The sequence below is a fragment of the Tachysurus fulvidraco genome, chromosome 17, assembly GCF_022655615.1.
Source record: "Tachysurus fulvidraco isolate hzauxx_2018 chromosome 17, HZAU_PFXX_2.0, whole genome shotgun sequence".
NCBI classification, from domain to species: domain Eukaryota; kingdom Metazoa; phylum Chordata; class Actinopteri; order Siluriformes; family Bagridae; genus Tachysurus; species Tachysurus fulvidraco.
The window spans coordinates 17,451,149-17,472,087 of NC_062534.1; the positions used below are offsets into that span (position 1 = coordinate 17,451,149).

General features: G+C 38.7%; 2 protein-coding genes across 10 annotated transcripts; both read left to right on the forward strand.

The window, feature by feature from the left end:
- Positions 1–8,870, forward strand: sparc (secreted protein, acidic, cysteine-rich (osteonectin)). 2 transcript variants are annotated; one of them, XM_027135823.2, is made up of 10 exons: positions 1–127; positions 4,921–4,990; positions 5,466–5,492; positions 5,797–5,881; positions 6,225–6,346; positions 6,554–6,674; positions 7,342–7,475; positions 7,821–7,969; positions 8,158–8,306; positions 8,395–8,870. In XM_027135823.2, exons 2-10 carry the CDS (start codon positions 4,934–4,936, stop codon positions 8,421–8,423), a joined length of 873 nt encoding a protein of 290 aa, XP_026991624.1. In that variant the 5' UTR covers positions 1–127; positions 4,921–4,933; the 3' UTR covers positions 8,424–8,870. The 2 variants fall into 2 exon arrangements, with proteins under 2 accessions (XP_026991624.1, XP_026991622.1); XM_027135821.2 differs by having other exon boundaries at positions 5–127; positions 5,794–5,881.
- A 5,493-nt stretch (positions 8,871–14,363) lies between these two features.
- g3bp1 (GTPase activating protein (SH3 domain) binding protein 1) lies at positions 14,364–20,939 on the forward strand. Of its 8 annotated transcripts, none has more exons than XM_027135840.2 (12): positions 14,364–14,521; positions 15,527–15,643; positions 16,921–17,002; positions 17,095–17,268; positions 17,492–17,582; positions 17,671–17,764; positions 18,284–18,494; positions 18,692–18,793; positions 19,314–19,461; positions 19,826–19,951; positions 20,051–20,160; positions 20,251–20,939. In XM_027135840.2, exons 2-12 carry the CDS (start codon positions 15,549–15,551, stop codon positions 20,476–20,478), a joined length of 1,461 nt encoding a protein of 486 aa, XP_026991641.1. In that variant the 5' UTR covers positions 14,364–14,521; positions 15,527–15,548; the 3' UTR covers positions 20,479–20,939. The 8 variants fall into 8 exon arrangements, with proteins under 8 accessions (XP_026991641.1, XP_026991643.1, XP_026991642.1 ...); XM_027135842.2 differs by having other exon boundaries at positions 19,314–19,434; XM_027135841.2 differs by having other exon boundaries at positions 19,317–19,461.

Consider the following 20,939-nt stretch of genomic DNA (forward strand, 5'->3'; position numbering starts at 1 on the left):
CAAGGGGGGTTCGACTGGGCCTGCCCACTGCAAATGTCTTCTGTGTCAACTTGTGTTTCTCTTAGATAGTTCCAGACCCCTGCTCCAGCTGACTTCTCCCTTGATCTGCCTGCTTGGTGAAGCTAAGGTAAGATCACTCACTCCATCATTCTTCTGTTTTTAACTTGAGAAGAAGTATAATACATGCATTCAAACATCATTACTGCTATGATGCCTCATTTGACTTTTTATTTTTTATATGTAAATCATATATATATTATATGTAATCATATATATATATATATATATATATATATATATATATATATATATATATATATATATATATATATATATATATCAGATAAACAGTTTTGTTATTTGTCATAGATTACTTGAGAAATAACAGCTTCATCGTTCCAGTGTAGTGTTATATCTCTGTGGGTTTCAGGTATCATGTAACATTGTGTATCCAAATGTTACAATATCTCTAACTTTTAAAAGGCCCTGTTGGAGGACGTGTTAATAAAAATGTTTGGCAGAACTGAGAATATATCAATCTATTGTTGACACTCAACTAAGGAGCAAGCTCAGTGTTAAAGCTTTGTGTGCCACATAGGCAATGGGAGGAGTGACCACAGATTTTGGGGAAAGGGGGAAGGGAAAAAGGAGTACAAAGAAAGAAGGGAGACAGAAAAAAGAGACAGAGGGGAAAAAAGCAGGTCAATTTTCACATAGCTCCCTCCCCTCCAAGTTACTCCCATCAAAAGGAATGTGAGTTACCATGGCCATTCTCACCAGCTGTTAAAATTGTCCAGATGTCAATTCTCTTGACAAACAACAACGCCGTGAGAACAAACTGAATGTCCACAGCTGCCGGATGGCCTGTCAGATAAAAACCATGGAAGCGAGATGATGGAAAAGAGAAATATCACACAGCAGCCGGTTTAATCCGTGATATTCATTTATTATTTAATGGGAAACATCAAGCTTACTTTAGACACTTTCACAGATGTTGTACAAAGTATTATGAGAGAGGAAATAATAGCACCATATAACAAAATGTTTATCTTTTTGTTTTTGTTAGACTGAAAAAAACTATTGGAAAAAAAATCTAAAAAAAAAACTAACATATTTGTCACTTCAGAGTAAAAAATGTTTTGAAAGCCATGATTATGCTGCAAATATGAAACAGTAAAATATGCAAAATCCTGATCTAAATTCCTGTATAGTAAAGCTGTTGTGCAGGGCAGAGAGGGCTTTTCCACATGCCATCATCCTTTTACTTGGATTACACTGTCTTGTGAATTGGAACGATACGTTTGTTTTAAGGCTACAACAGCAAGTAACAGCTTGACCTGAAGTCTTTTAGGAGTTAAGTCCAGATAAAGGCAAAGAGAGCTTCTGGTTTATAATCCCCAAAGGGACATTGACCTGTAGAGCAAACCAATCCCATGGCATGGAGCCAGAATGAAAAATGCATATTTTAGAAACGTTGTAGCTAGGCATGGGACATAGATTAAATGAATAAACAATTAGGTCCAGCAACCACTTGTTTTGTCTGACCTTGTCATCATTGTCATCGCTCACCTTTAAACCTTGAGGGATACAGAGACGGGTCATAGCATAAACTGTACTTCTTAAAAAATGCTGGATCTCCTTAGTGGTAAATTTTCCATTTCCACAGATTCCACAGCTGCTCTTTTTGGCATGTGAGTATTTGACCCGTGAGTAAATAACATAGACATTTAATGTCCTAGCAGCACTGGGGGAAGGGCGAAAGGGCTCCAAAAGGTCAGATGACTAGAAACTCAGGTTACATCGCTCTTCTATATCTTTTGTCCGAGTCTGAGCTCCCTGGGATCAGAATGCTTTGTTTCTATCAATCCATTGAATAGAGGGTGGGATTTACTACAAAGCCTACTTCATTCAGTTGACTTTTAATTACAATAAAACAGAGGCTCTGTAGGCTACCTGAAGGATAGCCTTAAAATGCGAGAAGAGGAGAGATAAATGTCCGTTACCTGCAAACTGCACATCATTAGAGCCAAACCAAAACAAGTTTGTTTTGTCTGCGGTCGTTTTTGTACCTCAGTCAAAAACCTTCCTGCCGTTTGTCAGGTTGGATCATTTTTGTTTCTGACCAGCTGCCTTGTTGGCAAGTGTTCTGTTCTGCAAACACAGTGGAGACATCAGTGCTCACCACTGAACATTATGCAAACGAAGCACAGTAATTACCTGGTAATGGACAGGTGGCTTGCTCAGTGGTTTCCTGTTCCAAAAACTGAACTCTTGTGCCACCCTTTGTGCCCACAGATGCAGAACTAGGCAGAAATTACAGTGATTAAGACTTATTAAGAAGGTTAAATATTAGCATGTATATTTTGAGGCCATGAATGACCCCAAATATTCTTTCCTAATTATTTTGGACTCTCACATTTAGAGGATAAACTTATTTGCTTCAAATTTAAACAAATAAGCTCCTTTTAGCCAGATTGCTCTGACAGTGAGAAAGAGTGACTCCATTTATTTGTGCATTTGTACAGTGTGTCAACTTCACTGTTTTTTCCAGACCACCTGTTTAAGTCATTCTCAAAAAAGCAGAAAGTATTTCCTAATTTTGATCCTTTGGAAAAATAAGGTGACTTTGAAAAAGCACAGCACTGTGTCTCTGTTTTCATCTCACAGCTTGCTTACCTAACTAACCTCTAAATCAAATAGTGAGTGCAAAAAAGGCATCCTTTATGCTTCTGCCACCAGTTAATTTCAAGCCTGCTTGAGTATGAGCACTACTTTCCAAATAAAACAGCTTGTTTTGCTCTTACGTAAGTAGGTCCAATGAACTAACAGCGTTCTGCCTCATCTGTGAAAATAAACATGCAAATTTATGTACAAAAGTCTCTCAAAGGGAAAAGAATGACCCTTCCAAGCCAAATACTACAGGTTCATAATACGTGAAGTATTTAATTTTCTTACAGGACAGTGTATTCCTATGGAAATTGCACTATTTTTCCACTCCCTGAGCAACTGGGTGAGAAGAGTCCTTGTTTGCCATGTTTGGAGTTGTCAGTTTTTACTCTGTGTTTTTCAACGACTAAATCCATCAGACATGGCTGGCTGACATCAGTTCCTGAGCAGAAGCATTTTTACCCTGTCCAACACAAACAGATGGGGGAAGAGCCTGGCTTGAGCTTGTTTTGAATTTGGCTGGTCTGACAGGTCAAAATCAAAGCACCATTTGGCAAGTCTTCTTCCTCGGCAGCTGCTTGGAGAAATGTGAGATTGTGCCACATCAACACAAGAGCAAACATCTGCATCTAAAGGACTTGTCAAGGCACACTAATGATGGGTTATTCCTTCAACATTGCACAATTCATAGTAAAGGTTTATTTATTTGGATTATTTTTATTTATTAAGTTATTGAGATGCCAGATATTTTTGACTTAATTACCATATAATATGTAAGACATAACAGTACAACGAACACAAAGCTTAGTTCACATCTTGAATTTCATCCCACTGCTCTCATTTCCCTAAAGAATGTGTGACACCCTGTGAATACTTTGTTCATGGAACAAGGATTCCTCTGTCTGTGGTGAAGCACCAGAAAAGTTTGCTACTGTATTTCCTGAGTTAACCAAGGAGCTTGTAAATCCTCTGAAAAATGGCATAGTTCTGGCAATTATATAGTTGTACATAAAGCAACATAATCCCTCGGTACTATTATAGCACATAATTGCAAGGCTTTTCCCCAGCATGTAATCATTAATACCCTACAGTATAGCTTATGCATATTGAAAATGAGTTTGCGGATTACATGCTTCTTTTGTTCCCAATGGGAATACACTACACAGATCACAGAGAATGCTTGAACACTTGAACGGTCTCTGTTTCCATTTAAAAGAGAATGCCTGTTGTGTCATAGCCCCATGAGAAAGCTTCTCAATGTGCAAGGAAGCTTTCTTTGATACTAACTTTTAGAACATTTAACCATGATCATTTGATGGCATTAGCACAGCACAGCAGCCTTATGGCCTTTTTGAGTATCCAACCAAAAAAGAATGTCTTCTTTTATTTTATTCACTTATTTTTACCCCCGTTTTTTCTGTTTAGTCCTTCACAAGTTCCTGCTCATTACCTACCTCATAAATATCACACATCAACTACCAGCCAGGGAGAGGGAGGTCTAACAGACTCCTCCTCATCTTCCTCCACCACAGCTTTTGAAACTGCCGCTCATTCACAGCTGAACACGCACAGTGGGGACTGGGAAGTGCAAACTGCCCTCTTCCACATACATAAACCACAGACATCCTGATTGGCTAGCATTGCTTTGACTGACAAATTGATTGGAGAGAGGTTACCAGGGGGGAACAACCTTTTATCATGTTTTATACTTGATAAGATGTTTGTATAGAACTTTTTGGAAAGATGTTTGTATAGAACTTTAACAACAGATCCGATTTAGATCTTATAGAATAAGTAAGAGCTGAGAGTGTTAAGGGAAATCATCCTGATGAAGATGAAGATTCAAAAGGGAATCCGCTCTCTTTTGGGTTCCACTTATAAATTGTTATGGTACAGTAAACATAAGGTTACTTCCTTATTATTCCTGTATTCAAAGAATTACCATAATGTGATCTCAGAGAGCATAAAGGGAATCTGGTCTGGATAAAGAAATAAGGAGGCAGCTATAAGTATTATATAAGAATGAGAATGGAGAGTGATATTGATCTCACAGCAAAGACTGTGACAGAGACAGCATATGAGTCTTGTTTGATGTGTCACAGTCATGATTTTGAATACATCAAGGTTATACAGAATAAAGGTCACATGAAAACACTTGAAACATGTTCCAGATGATATAGTCACATCTGTGATATGTAGGTATGTACTATATCCCTTTGATTTAAGTACGACTTTTTGTTTATTTAATTGCAGGCTGAATCTCATAATGAGGGTGTGGATTGTCTTCCTTTTGTGCCTTGCTGGAAAGGCCCTGGCTGCCCCAGTAAGTCAACTTTACACATCTGTTCTGTGCAAATGTGAGCATGTTTTAATACATAGATGGGGACAAAGTGTTCCATGTGGGGATATTTGTCTGGTCATCATGAGGGGAACAGCTTTTTTAAACAAATGCACAACGTCAAATAGATAAAAACATGCAAGCCATAATGTTTTATTTGTTTACTAAGGTTTAGGATAGGCTTAGATTTAAGTTTAGCATAACACAAGTAAGCTGCATTAAATATTGTGTCATTTGATGGGCCATAATATACTGTAGTAAGTAAGTACACACAGTTGGAGGTGAACGTGTCCTCACTAATAAAAAAGTTAAGCTGATGAATCTGTGGTTTTACAAGGAGTTTTATTTGCTTAAGCAAATTAAATTAAGCCCAAGTTTCTAAGGTCAGCAGTAAGGATTAAAAAAAAGTGAGCATTTAATCACACAAAAAAACATTATACTGTGTATGTTTATTTTGCAGGCCGAAGAGGAGCCAGTCATTGATGAGGTAAGTGCCATTTAATCTGGATATAAAACAGAGCAATCAGATTGATATCCTGCAGCTCATTTGTTTGGCTTTTGGGAACATCCTCTATATGGGATCAGCTATTTTGTGTGTAAAGATATTGTCCAGTTCTAGTCCTGGCCTTTCTAGTTCAAATATGTTATTTATTCTGCAATTATTTCATGCAATCGTTATTCTAATAAAACTCTGTATGCAAACAATTTTAGAGAATATTTCTAATAGTGAATATTTCTGACAAATAACAAGTCACTGTTCCAACACTGCTCTTTATCTCCTAACCTAGCAGGTAGAAGTAGGATCCAATCCAGTTCAAGTGGAGACTGGAGAGTTTGATGAAGCCATTGAGGTTGTGGAGGATGTTGCTGCAGAGAGTAAGTAACCTAAAGAAACTCAGGACTTGGGGTTGACATGAGTACAAGACTTGAGTACAGATGCATGTCAGAACACTCTCTAAAGAGAGCCTAAATTATTTACTGTAGAAAAAGTGTTTATTTCTCCATGTGTGATGATAACATGAGGAAATTACATAGCAGCAAGTTCACGGAAACTTTGGTAATGACAGGTTGCACTTAAGCCAAAACTAGACTAGCTATAATTATGGAGAGCATTAGACTGTCGCTTCGGAAATTCAGCTGCATAGCATCTCTCACAATTATGGAATGGCTTAACCAGAAATATGTACTTAGAAAAAAATTTTTTCGTTTCCTCTTCCAGACCCCTGCCTCAACCATCACTGCAAGAAGGGTAAGGTGTGTGAGCTTGATGAAAACAACGAGCCCATGTGCGTGTGCCAGGACCCCCTCACGTGCCCTGCCCCAGTAGGAGAGTTTGAGCATGTGAGTTTTTACTGCAGTGAGTCTGAGCCACATGTCATTCCTTTGTATTTCTTTAGAACGATAAAATGAAGAAAAAAAAAGAATATATCTATTTTCATGCATTCAATAAATAAACCAGCCAATCCTCTTCCAGACATTCCCAGATCTTTAAGGAGTATCAGTCCTGTCATGCTCTCCTATTTACAATTATCTCCTTGAATCCAACAGGTCTGTGGCACTGACAACAAGACCTATGACTCCTCTTGCCACTTCTTTGCCACAAAGTGCGCTCTGGAGGGCACCAAGAAGGGCCACAAGCTGCACCTGGACTACATCGGACCCTGCAAATGTAAGTGCACGTCATTGCAGATTTAATAAAAAATGAAACAGTACCAAAATCAGAATCAGAATCAGGTTTATTGGCCAAGTATTTTTTTACACACACAAGTACCAGTTGTTGGTGACCCTCAAAAATTCAGACATAAAAAACTCTATACCTTTACTTTACAGACAATCTGGGCTGTTTCCTCCAGAGAATGTCTAACATATAAGCCAGTCCGCTCATCATCCATAAAAGTTGTAAAAGGCTGAGTGCTTCACTGTGATTGATAAGCTCCAGGCTCAAGGCTTCCCTAACAGGGCTCCACACACATGGCAGGTCCAGACTAGTCTGCATTACTCCACCCCAAATAGCAAGGAAAATCCGCAGAGTCACATCACCTGACTGTCTGGCCTGAAGGGTCCAGATGGAGCTACTCTTCTGGCAAAGCCATGCAAAAAAGCAGAGCAGCATAGTTACAGATGAACTGAGGAAAATGTGTTTTGACATTACTTAATAGCATTAATGCATTCCAGAGCCCCAGGGCTGTAAGCCATGCTTTAATGATATATTTAGCACCAGGGGCATGGCTGCTGATTCATTAAGAATTATTTGGTATACAGTCTGTCATGACATTTTATATAGAGTGCGTGTTCAAAAGCATGTTAATTATTTTGTTTGTATTCCTCTAATCCAGATATCAGTCCATGCCTGGAGAACGAGCTGGGTGAGTTCCCACTGCGTATGAGGGACTGGCTGAAGAACGTGCTGGTCACTCTGTTTGAACGTGACGAGGACAACAACCTGCTGAACGAGAAACAGAAGCTGAGGGTTGAACCAAGTTCTCTCTGTCTCATTAATCCCCTTCCTTCAGAACCATATTAGTCTCCATACTATCACTAATACATTACTGTACACAATTAGCCAGAAATCACCAAAAACACCAGAGCTGCAGTCAATGGAGTCAATAGAAAACATGGCTTTATGTTGTTTATTGACAGAATATTTGAATTCCAGTGAGAGAACTATAGATTTCCTCAAGGTGTATTACATATAGTAAAACATGCCAGCTAACAATATTTAGTAAGTTATTAAGCAGGTTTAATAGTCAGACCATGATGTTTCATAATAAACATTCTTGCAATGTTCACAAAGTGCATTTTGTTTTGTCTCCAGGTGAAGAAGATCTTCGAGAACGAGAAGCGTCTGCAGGCTGGTGACCACTCACTGGATCTTCTGGCCCTGGACTTTGAGAAGAACTACAACATGTACATCTTCCCCGTTCACTGGCAGTTCGGCCAGCTCGACCAGCACCCCTCTGATGGGTATGTTCTCACAGGTTTTAGTATCTGCTCACGGATAAACCAAGTGCTTGCTTATATTGTAGGTGCAGCACTATCAGAAGTATATGTCACTGGATATGTCACAATGCATATATTTGGATTTTTGGCATTAAAAAAAGACAATGAATAAAGTCTGGCTTCATTACAAATATGTGAATGATGTGTTTCAGCTTTTTGTCCCACACTGAGCTATCCCCTCTGCGTGCCCCTCTGATTCCCATGGAGCACTGCACCACCAGCTTCTTCGAGGCATGTGATGCTGACCAGGACAAATACATCGCTCTGGAGGAGTGGGCCAGCTGCTTCGGCATTAAAGATCGTGAGTTTCAAACATGTTTGAAGGATACTTCCTTATGCTTTAAAAATGATTTACCCACTTGATTTATTTTGTTTGTTTCTGTTTGCAGAGGATATCGACAAGGACCTTATCGTCTAAAAACTGGCTACCATTGATGCTTTCTAGTTAGCCTGCTATTGGGACGAGGTGCTAACAATTCACATTAATGGTGCTATTTGCAATTTCCAGTAACCTATGTATACCACTAAAATAAAAAAAATTAAAAAAGGAAAAATGCACAGTCCACACTAACCATCAAAGTAAGTTATAACAGCTTCCCTTTTTTTATTTCATGTCGGCATTGTTTTTTCCAAAACATGCAAATGGTAAAGCTGAATGAACAGGGTGGACGTTTCAAGTGTCTGAACAAGACAGTGGCAAGAAACACGATGGACTTTGTACGTCGGAAGACTTTTTTTGGACTTGGATGCACAAAGAGTTAAATATTTTTCAAAGAATCAGGGCTTGAAATTAATGTCAATTTAAAGATACTGAGGAGAACTTGTAAAAAAAAAAGGAAAAAAATAAAGTTTCCAAATAAATGTCCTTTTTGCTTGCTTTATAAACCTTATAGTTTTGTTTTTTTGCACTCTTTTGGTGGGGGATACACTGTTTTCTGTTCTTTTTAGATTTGACAAGCTTTTTCATATTTGAGGCCAAAATAGAAAAATGGTTTATGTGTATTTTCCTATTGATTCTTGTCAGTGCAAAATGTTGAGTGTTTTTTAAAAAAAAAAATTTGGACAAGAAAAGAAATTATTAATTGAACTCAAAGAGGAAAGAATCTCGCAGGATGAGAAACTTCTCTGTCTAACATGTTCACATGCATTTGCAGTATTTGCCACGATTTGAACACTTGGAACATCTTTACATAAATAAAGCTATTGAAGTGTCCAAACCCAAACATTGCATGCATTCTCTCAATGTTTCATCTTTCTGCTCTGGATATCTGGACTGTCTCTTTTCTGCTTCTGCAATCATAATTCCCATATGTTTGTTCATATCCATCACAGCCTCCAAAACACAATGAACAAGCTGTGTTAGAAGCGTTAATGAGCTTTTGTTCTCGTTTAATTGTTGTGCCTTGGACTACAAAAAAGTGGGTTACTGTATAGAAAAAAGGGAAATTAAAAAGTAAATTATTTACAATTTAGGAACCTGTGTTTAAAACAAAATCTAGTAAAGGTTCTTGTGCAATTTCCTTTGTGAGCAAGGGTGGAGTGAGCATTTGTGTTTCACTTCTTAGGAAGAGAGTGTATTTCTGTATCCTATACTTAAGAGATTATTTTTAAAACAGAACTTCCTGCTTGTCCCACAATTTAACACTGACCAGTAAGGGCAAACATATAAAAAACAACCATAACTGCTTTTGAGGTATATTATATATATTGTGGTCAGTATTGTTAAAGACAGTCAGAATCTAAATAACCCTTCTCCCTAGTCCTTGTCTTATTCTTTTATCACATGTCTGTTAGACCATATCATGGGAAATGTGAGCCACAGTGTTGAGTTACAGTGCAGCAACGCAGGCATGGGAATGGCCCAGCTCTAGAGGGAACCAATTTCACCCAGTCTCCAGCTTTACCCTTCCAGCCAGACACGCCGGTCAGGAATCTCCAACAATGGCAGAGCTCCAAACACAAAGAAACAGAGACGGAGAGGCCCAGCCCCTTACATAACAGGGAGGAGAGAGCTTCATTTTTCCAGTCCTCCTCCTACATAGCAGTAAATAAGCAAACCGCTCATGGAAAAATTCTTGGTGTATGTGCATGCAAATCTATACAAGAGGAATAGCTAATTAGTGTGGATCTAGGTCTAAAATTGTTTATGTGAATTTATAAGTTATTTATGAACCGTTAATAATTAAAACATTTGCTTCTATTCATTATAAATACATTGTCTAATTAGACAAAACTTAGTTGAATGAATGGTTAACTTTGTTAACCTAGAATAGGGCTCTGAGACTTTTTCATGGACTTCGCTCTCCTGGGAAGTGTCGCCCCCTAGTGTAAGAACAGCTTCCATTATGATTATGTAATTATTTGAATAGTACAAGAATATTTCTTTGTTTACCTGTATCACACAGGACGTGCATAAACACACAAAAACAAATTAGACAAGTGGGCTAGTTAAACATGCAAATAATATTGCTTAATGCAGCAACAGTGAGAAGAGACCAACCCTGCGAGGGTTCCGAGGCACCAAGAGGTGTACCAGGACATTCAAAGAGAGAATGTCAACTACATGTGATCTTTGAGAACAAAAACCTTTTAATCAATACACAATTGCCTGATTGTATATGACTGTAGAAAGGAATCAAAGGTAGATATCACACCCTCCAGTGTCACCCAAATGAGGATGAGGTTCTTTTTTGAGTCTGGTTCTTCTCAAGGTTTCTTCCTCTTCCATCTAAGGGAGTTTTTCCTCACTACAGTTACCCCAGTCACCTCAGGTTTGCTCATTGGGGTAAATACAAACACAAATATAAGTCTGATATTAATCTGCATATATTTCTTATGCTCTGTGAAGCTACTTTACATTGACAATTTACATTGTTAAAAGCGTTATACAATTTTATTTGGGACACTGTGGCTTCAGGGACTAAACTCTGGGGATAGTTCGAGGAGATAATTCATCATGGACAGGGACACCAGTCCATCACAGTGCCCCATTCACACACATATTTATACTTTCATTCTCTCCATATCTAGGGACAGTTTTTAGCAGTGAGTTTTTGGGGCACAGGAAACTGGACAGGGAAATTCTGCACAAACACTGACTCCTGCACTTGATAGAACCAGGGAAGAACCGTGAGTCAGCAAAACTATAAGATTGATCTAGTGATAATTCGCAATAAAAAAAAACTCCTCACTCCCTCACACTTTTTCCCTGTCTCTCTTTCTCTGTTGTGTTTCACATGCTACCCCCTAGATACCAATTAATCTATTCTGCTCTCTGGACCTGCCTAATCCATTCGGATGCTCTACTTCTGGTTGGAATTCTCATCACTTGCAGACCGCACACTGCTGCTGGGGATGACACCACAATGATGAGCTAAAGATGCATGACATTACTGTGGATGGTACCATTAAGAAATCATAAAAATGGCTTTGACTGCAATTGATATGAACAGTTTTGCACTGAAGCTTTTATCAGTGACCACCTGACAATTTCAACAAAATATATTTCATGTTAAAACTAGAATTAATTTTGTGGTTGCACAATTGGATTTTTAACCACAGGGTTGTGATAGTCTAGTGGTTACGGCATTGGACTGATCGGAAGATCATGAGTTCAAATCCCAGGTCCACCAAGCTGCCACTGTTGGGCCCCTGAGCAAGGCCCTTAACCCTCATTTTCTCAGTTGTATAAATTGAAATAACTTGTAAGTCAGTCTGGATAAGATATATAAGATATAACTTTTTGCAGGAGATATATAAGAATGTATTTAGAAAAAGAATGCAGATTTGCTGAGGAAAAAATAAGCTCTTAGTGTTTGTGCATTGTATATATTGTAGTTGGAAGACACACAGCTATGAAGTTTGCATCAGACAGATTTAATCAGTTTCTAACATAACATATTTGACAACACAAACAGTGGGTTGAATGATGCATTTCTTTGTAAAGTTCCCCATTTCCTGTGCAACCGCCTGTCTGTACATATACACGCAAGGGATGTGACTTGCACAAAAATGCAAGAGTAGAAAATACAACTGAAAAAAGAAAAAAAAACAAACTCCTGACATTTCAGAGTTCTTGATTTAATCTTAAATGCTTAAACACAAATGACCTACTGTCTATATTTCAATAAACCAGATGCTTCAACACTAATTTTCTGATTTGAAAGCTTATGGTCTGGCTTATTTATATTAAAAGCATATACACAGAGTGGAGGGTTTATTAGTTACACCTACTTTATATTCAGTTTGTATATAATCCCTGACTATAGCCTATTTGTTTCTATGTACCATTTATCAGCACCCTCTACTCTGCCCATTCAATGTAAGGGACCAAATTTTTAGGTGATGGATCACTCTAAGCACATTCTTGAGACTAACATGATATAGTGGTTTGCTGAATGTATGAAGTACTACTATCATGCACCCTATACGTGTACAGTTCAGGAATATAGTTAATCATTCACAGTGTGTTACCCATTCTCTGGGTATTTGATCACAGTCAGTTTGACCACAACACTGTTTGAATATTTTTGGGCTGGTGGAATGTTTTGTAACCAAGGCTGCCATGAGGTGTTTAGCACCACACACATTCAAATAAATATCATATGGGATCCTACTGTGTTCAAGTCCTCCTGGGAAGTCATAATTACAATGTCAAGTGTGTTTATGTTACTTTGGGTGGAGCAAGATGGAGATGGGTCTCTTAATTAAATACAAAATATACAGCAAGTGTTTTTAACTCTACTTCTAGAAAATGACTAAGAATACCTAAGCTTATAATACCTTATACCTCAGCGCCTGATATAATTTTGACAAATTTACCGTCAACTAGAGAAATGTTTCCTTACTGACATGCCCCCATATCAGAAACTCTGAGCTCAAAGAAAATCCTGAGTTTCTAGCATGCACTTATAAATTTGCAGTGCCGATCATGTGCATTCAACCCTTAAAAGCAATATTTCCAACCTGGCTTGTTATTATAGTATCTGATGAAGAGGTTAAAGGAGGGTGCAACTTCATCCAGTAATTTTATATGTACAAAGTGTTCCTATTTAGTAGGTGTAACATTGCATGTGTGTAGTCAATCTAATATAGTGTCCACTGAGAATCTATTGAGAATTTATTGTGATGAAGCCCTGTCATATGATGTGCCATAGCAGTAAATTTCTAGACATTTTATTGTGTTCATTTTTACTTTCATAATTTACATTCATTACATTTTAATTTTGTTTGTTATTTGAGCTGAAAATCATAATCATTTAAACCAGAAAACAACCTGAAGATGACATTAGCATTGGAACTGGGATATGTCACACTACTCTACTAAATAATGAATCCGCGGATTAAACGTGCCCGTGTCAACAGTCCAGGATTGTGAAGGCCGTGCAAATTCAATTAAATTCAATTCAAGTTTATTTGTATAGCGCTTTTTACAATGTCTCAAAGCAGCTTTACAGAACATAATGCTTTGTTGAACGTGTTCTTGGCATATTTTCACATTATGAATTGCATGAACACCACAGCCCATTTAAATATTATTGCAGAACATGTGCATCCCTTTCTGGGCACAATTTACCCATCTTCCAATGACTATTCCAGCATGGTAAGGTACCGTGTCACATATCAATAGCGGTCTCAAACTGGTTTCTTAAAGGCAATGAGTTCAGTGTTTGTCCGTGGCCTTCCGAGTCACCAGAGCTGAATCCAATAGAACAGCACCTTGGAAATTCACCTGGAAATTTTGCAAGAACTGTGTCATGTCAATCTGCAGAAGACTCTCACAGGAATATTTCCAACATCTTCTGGAATCCATGCAACAAAGAATCAAGGCTGTTTTGAAAGGAGCCCTAATCCCTATTAGTATAGCGTTCCTAATAAAGTGCTCAGTGACTGTATATCTGCTATAATGTAAGTGATAATAGTCAATTACTTGATCAGGGTAACTGACAACTTCCAGGATGGAACAGTAACTACTGTTTATTGTTGAATATTTATATAACTTCATTGTTGATTATATAGAAATAAAACAGGATTCCACTTCTTTTTCATTATTTCTTAAAATAAACTACATTTTAGTCAAATCCTTTTCATTTATCACAAGCACCCCTTTCCTGTCCCTGATTAAATATCTTTTGTGTTATATATTTAGACCTAAGTCTTTCTCACGTCGTCTTTAGCGCCACCTGAAGAGCGCAGGTCTAACAACCTTTGCTTGTGGATTTACACCACGCCCTGAACTGAATTCGATAGGGTGCTGGAAATGAGGACGATAGATATCATTGGTTAATACTCGAGACGTTTCTACATTTGGCTTAACGATTGGTTGAATTGATACCGTCTTTGCAGTCTATTGGTCCTCATTAATTGCGTCCCGCTATAGTGTTTGTACGCCGTTACTGCCAATTTGAAACCGGCTAAGCAAAGCACGCGCTGCCATTCTTACTCCACCCGGCGCTGAGGTGATTTCATTCAGCTCACAGCAGATTTCTTCTAAGTAACTATAACATCTTACTACCGGTGAGTGGTGTAAATATTGGTAGAGAAGTTAAATAAATTGTATTTGTGGTGTTTTATTGTGGGGGAAAACGTACGATAGTAACGCAGTGTGTTGATTAGTTAGCCGTCTTGGCTAACATTGCGTCTTAGCGACAAGTGTGTTAGCTAGCCGTATAATGCTACCAGGCTAGTTAGCTTCATTGCTAATACTGATTATGTGAAATTAATATTCAGCTCTGATTTTATCATTATCATTATTATTGACTTTTTTTAATTAGTATAATTGAATTTTACTGCATCGGAAATGCTGTTTTGTCTATGAGAACGGCTAAGCTATGCTAAGCTAAACCTTTGTATAGCAATAGCGTCGCATTCACTTACAGCTCAAGTAGCTGTAGCATATCTGTGTAAAATTACGGCGGGTCGTTGTTTGTGGCTTTTTCTTGGGACATTTTCATGGTCTCACTCGCGTGTAGTTGGATATCGAGCGTGACGTACTTCGCATCGTCGGTGTTAGATATCCGACGCAGTGGCTAATATTTAGCCATTAGCAGTGGCTAGCTAATTAGCCACTGACTCTATTCTGAAATAATGTAGAACACGTGTTTTAAAATATATCCGTATCCAATCTGTTGACGCGGTCTTTGAACCGGATTTTGTTTCTAGGTAGCTGACTTATTTTTATAACCACGCTTATTTAAAAAAAAAAAAAAAAAGGTGCTAACGAGGCATCCTCCTGCCCCATGGCCGACTCTCACAGGCCTGGTAGGAGAACCGTTTGTCTCTACGGTAATGTTTTATCTAACCGCTAAACTATAGCAACCGGATGCGTCGTGTGTTGCCCTGGTTACACACGTTTACTGAAGGTCGGCAGTACAGGTGTGATGGGGCGTCGAGTTGCCCTTAGATAAGAGCACGCCATGCGCCTCCATCTTGGCTTACAAAGGATTTACTTGTATTGGTAATGGGGTAGATGGGCTTTGTTTTTTTTGCCAGCAGGTGTGATCTATAGCCTTTCTGTTTCAGTTTAAACCAGCTGACCAAAGAAATGGTGATGGAGAAGCCAAGTGCCCAGCTTGTCGGGCGAGAGTTTGTCCGACAGTATTACACCCTTCTGAACCAGGCTCCTGACTACCTGCACAGGTAAATGTTAAATATTCAAAATGTCCTGTTTTCTTTAAGGGGTGGGTGATTTTACACGAATATCACTGATGCTTGAATTATTTTTGATGCAGTAGTATTTATTTATTTATTTATTTTGGTGGCAGAAAACAAGATATTAAGCACTTGCTTTAAATTGCATTAGACATCAAACATCATGCCACTTTCGCAGCTCAGAAAAATGTAATTGTTGATTCTTGGTGAAATGAGACCTAGTTATGTTTGGACAATAAATTGCTGCCCTGCAGTAAATGACCTAGCATCCATCCAACAGCTCTGTATTTTGATTATTTGAAATGAAGTAGGTTACAACAACAGATTAGGGTCCTAGGACTGTGCCATTTCTTCTACAAAGTTAGAAAACCAGAAGTTTTAGTTGACTAAATAATTCTAAGTTATTATATAGTCGTTGTAACTGGTTAACAGATTAGTTTCTGATATGTGGAAAATAACACCTGAACCACTAACCAGGAAATAAGTCTATCGCATGTAAGGTAATGTTACTGGCAATTTTTTTTTGACAAGACTGCACACGTAGCTGTGACTCACTCGGCTCATTCCTTCATTGTTAACATTTGGTCATTTTTATTTTAAAACTGGTACTCGGTGTAGTTTTAAATATCTGGGTAAATCTGATCAATCCATTTTAAAGTACAAATGTTTCAGTCTTTTACTTCTGAAGACTCCCTGTGCTTCAGGTTTGAGGTCATGTGGTATAACCTCTAATTTTGCAAAGATTTTGATTTTGTGCAGCTTTGGTAGGATTCTTGCTTTGGTTCTTTACCATGGTTCATTGTACACAGAGACTGGACCTCATGGTGGGTGACCTGTAGAGAGACGGGTTTATGAACGTTAAACACCTTTCTTATGGCTGTTGTGTTAAACAGATATAAATTCTCTTTGGTTATAAATATCATTCAATCCCTTATTCTCTACATTAGAAAAAACTGTTAAAGTAAAAATAATAATTCCAAACTGTTTTATCACAAGGAAAGGTGTTCAAGACAGTGATACTTTTTTGAACCATGAATAATTATGTATTTGACTAAAATGACTAAAACTGGTTCAGAATTGTTTATCGTGTTGGCAAAATGTTACTAAAAGAACTTAATTTCTCAGAAGAATCCTTGTGAAATTAATCTATATTAGTGTAACCTTTTGAGGTAGCAAAGTAATACTGTGGTTTAAATGTTATTTTGAATTTTTGAATTTTTTTTTCTTTTTGTAATTGTTTCCCTTTTGACATTTTAAATGTACAGGTTTTATGGCAAGAATTCTTCCTATGTGCATGGTGGTTTGGACAGCAATGGCAAACCCGCAGAGGCTGTCTATGGCCAGTCGGTATGTGTGCCAACTCCCCTTTACCATCCTCCTTTTTTTTTTTTTGTTCCCTAATAGTGTGGTGTCTTAATGTAATTTTTTTTTCTGTATAGGAAATCCATAAAAAGGTGATGGCTCTGAGCTTCAATGACTGTCACACCAAAATCAGGCATGTTGATGCTCATGCCACTCTGAATGAGGGGGTTGTGGTGCAGGTGATGGGAGAGCTCTCAAACAACATGCAGCCCATGAGGAAGTTCATGCAGACCTTTGTGTTGGCCCCAGAGGTACAACACCAGCATTTTAAAGCTGTTACTATCATTTAACACTTTGCATACTTGGAGTTCTTTAGAAATGGAATGTGCCATAATAGATTTATAAATGTAAAATCTAAACTGTTAGTCTGTTTAGGCAGCCAGTCTTGTTAAAGGTTTATTTGCTTTCATCTGTGTACTTTATGATCTTTCCATCATGTTGGCTACATGTTTCTCCAAATATCCTATTATTCAGGGCACAGTTGCAAACAAGTTCTACGTACACAATGACATCTTCCGCTATCAGGATGAAGTCTTTGGCGACTCTGACTCTGAACCTCCAGAAGGTGAGCTCTTTTGTGTTATATTAAGGGGCTTTCATGCTGGCAGCCTCTGTGCGTTGCAGATGACCTCATCCATCTCTTATCTTTCCAGAATCTGAGGAGGAAGTGGAGGAGCTAGAGGATAGGGTGAACTCGCCTGAGGTGCAGCAGGAAGAGACGGCTGCGTTCTATGAACAGAGTCCTTGGTAATGTCCCATTTTCTATTTTCGTCCACTCAACAGGAAAGAAAACGTCATGAGCACAGTAGTTAAGCTTGATGGCCAGAATTGAAAATAGATGGCTGTGCTTTAATTTATCCCCATGGGGAAAGTGTGGCTGTTGCATTTGTCATTTTTATTTTATTTTTTTTGTGTACTGTATATAATGTGTAGGCACACAGCAACATTAACCCCCACAATAAGGTATGGTGCGATAAGGTATGGATTGTCTAACCATTCATTAGGCTATAGGACTTGTACTGTTGGTGTGGATAGGGCTGGGTTTCAGTTTATGGTGGGATGTTTTAAATGCCAGGTTAATTTTTCTTGGTATTGAAATAATGATTAATCAGCTACTTGATAAATGTGTCCTATTTACCATGTCTTTTAAATTCTGACAATTTGTCATCTTTTACTTATGTCTAGGAGTCTACAGTTTAGCATGCAGTGTAGCCATCAATTATTTATCCCAGAGATTAAAGTATAATATCGATGGTATCATTTCAGTGTGGAACCAGAGGCTACTCAGGAGGAAGTATCTGTAACTCCAGAGCCCCAGCCTGAACCTGAGCCTGAGATGGAGCCTGAGGCGGCTGTTGTGGAGCTGAAACAGGAGTCAGCAAGCCAGGTTGAGCCCCTTACTGTGGAGAAAAGCCCAAGAGCTCCTCCCTCACCTACTCCTGCTGAGTCTGCAGCCACCATACCAGACGAAAACCGGGTATGTGCCCATACTAATTTCCTAGCCTCCACATAGGGGGTTGGAAGCTCTCATGGAGCTTGTGTGGTTTGATTGGACAAATTTAACTTCTGGTTTTATTTATTACCATGCAGATTTGCTTAACAAATATAAAATATAATAAAATATAGAATGTGGACTTTTAAGACGCATCTTTCTTTTTTTTTTCCCCCCATCAGCCTTTCTCATGGGCTTTAGTCACCAGTAAGAATCTCCCACAGGGAGGAGTGGTGCCCGCTTCAGGAATCCCCCCTCACGTAGTCAAAGCTCCAGCAAATCAGGTGTGCCGTCATAAACAGCTGCTTGTTTCAAATCTTTTGCTGGGTTCACTCATTGACAAAGTAAAAACCCTGAATTATTAGTCTTTTTTATTATTCTAATTACTATTGATGTATTCTTTAACAGGGTCCTGAATTTTACTTTGTAGATCTTGAAAACTTTTTGTAGTTTTTCAGTATGTTACTCCTTTTTTGCTTTGCTTATCTAATTCTTATAGTAAAGGCAGTGGGATTTAACCCTGACTTTATCTCCAGCTTTTTAGTTTTATACTTTTTTGAGTTCATGTCGAAGTGGTAAACATATATAGTTATATTACAAATTAATCATGGTACATGTTTTCACCAGAATTACTAAGAACGTTTAAAAAAAACAAACAAAAAACTTACTGTTTCAGGGTGAACTTTTCCTGTAATTTTTATTTATGCTAAACAGTGAGATTTTATACATAGTTAAAATATGAACAACCTGCTGTGTACTTTTTTGTTGTTCCTATGGGTGTATATTGATTGCATCTTGTTACAGCAGGCCAGAGTTGAAGTAAAGCCAGAACCCCAGACTACAGTACAGAGACCTCAGAGAGACCAGAGACCACGTGACCAAAGACCAGGACCCCTCCCAGCACAGAGAGCCCCGAGACCAGGAGGTATTCACCATCATATAGGCGTAGTGTGTAAGCCTAAATGCACCCTGAATCCATTCGAATTTCATTGTTCATTCACACTGATGTGAATGCTGTTTGCTGCTCAAGGGTTTGCCTTTGCCAGAAGTAATTGGGTCATTTTAATCAAAGTAATTACATAAGATCCAGGCTTCTTGAGTAAATGGCTTTTTTTTTTTCCTGGCATGATTTAAAGCCACCTTCAACAAGCTTAACTATGTGCAAAACCCATTCTATGCCCTCACTAAAAAAAATTGCATCTCTTCCCACCAAATTAAGTTTTGAAATTTGAATTGGCCAGAAGCAGTTTTTGCATGTGGCAGGGATAATGGTGTTCATCACAGCTAGGTCTCTAAAACTGCATTTGTGTTTGTAGCACGGGAAGGAGAAAGTGGAGAGCCTGAGGTGAGGCGGGTGGTCCGGTATCCCGACAGCCAGCAGCTCTTTGTAGGAAACGTGCCCCATGATGTGGACAGGGCTGAGCTCAAAGAGTTCTTTGAACGTAAGTTTTACACCCCTGTGGGAAAGTTTCCATGCATGATTATACATTATCTTCTGTGTGTGCGCTGATGTGGTGATTTGAGTGTTCACCTGCTTTCAGAGTATGGAACAGTACTGGAGTTGAGGATCAACAGTGGTGGCAAGCTGCCCAACTTTGGATTTGTGGTTTTTGATGATTCTGAGCCTGTACAGAAGATCCTGAGCAATCGGGTATGTCTCAGCATTTGATTGAATTACTTTGTATTCTGGATGATTGATTGTATGAGGTCATGTTAATATTCGTCATCTTTTGTGTCGTAGCCCATTAAGCTCCGGGGCGATGTTCGTCTAAATGTGGAGGAAAAGAAAACGCGTTCAGCACGTGAAGGTGAACGTCACATCCGTCCCAGAGGCCCTGGAGGACCGAGGGACAGGATAGGAGGGCCGAGAGGCCCGCCTCCTCGAGGTGGCATGGCTCAGAAACCAAGTTTTGGTGCCGGTCGTGGTGCAGGCTCCAGCGAGGGGCGTTATGCAGGACCACGCCAGTGAAGCAGCTCTCATCTCAAGTCACTGCTGATGCAAGTCACCCTGAGTAACAGCTTTCCTCATCCTGTTTGCCATGCTGCTCCTGAGATGCAGAGTGGCATCCCCTTTATCTGGACTCCTCCTGTATTTGAGTTTGAACTCGAATTTGTTGTAGACAAACTACTTGAATTGTGGAAAAGGAAAAAACCCAGCGTTTTGTTTTGTTTTAACGTTCTCTCCCTGTTTCTTAAAGGAACGTGTTTTTACTGCTCGGGCAATCCTGTGTATTGCTAGCACCCGCTTGTCAGGTCAAAGTGCAAATATGGTTTTATTTGGAATTGTCGCCAAGTCAAATCATGGTTGTGTCTGAGTGACTAGCATGTAAAGAATCCTGTTTGCCTTCTACTGTTGCACTTCATCAAGAATTACATATTTTAACAACTCTGCTGATGAGAGAACAGAATAAACTTGATGTACTCTTTTGA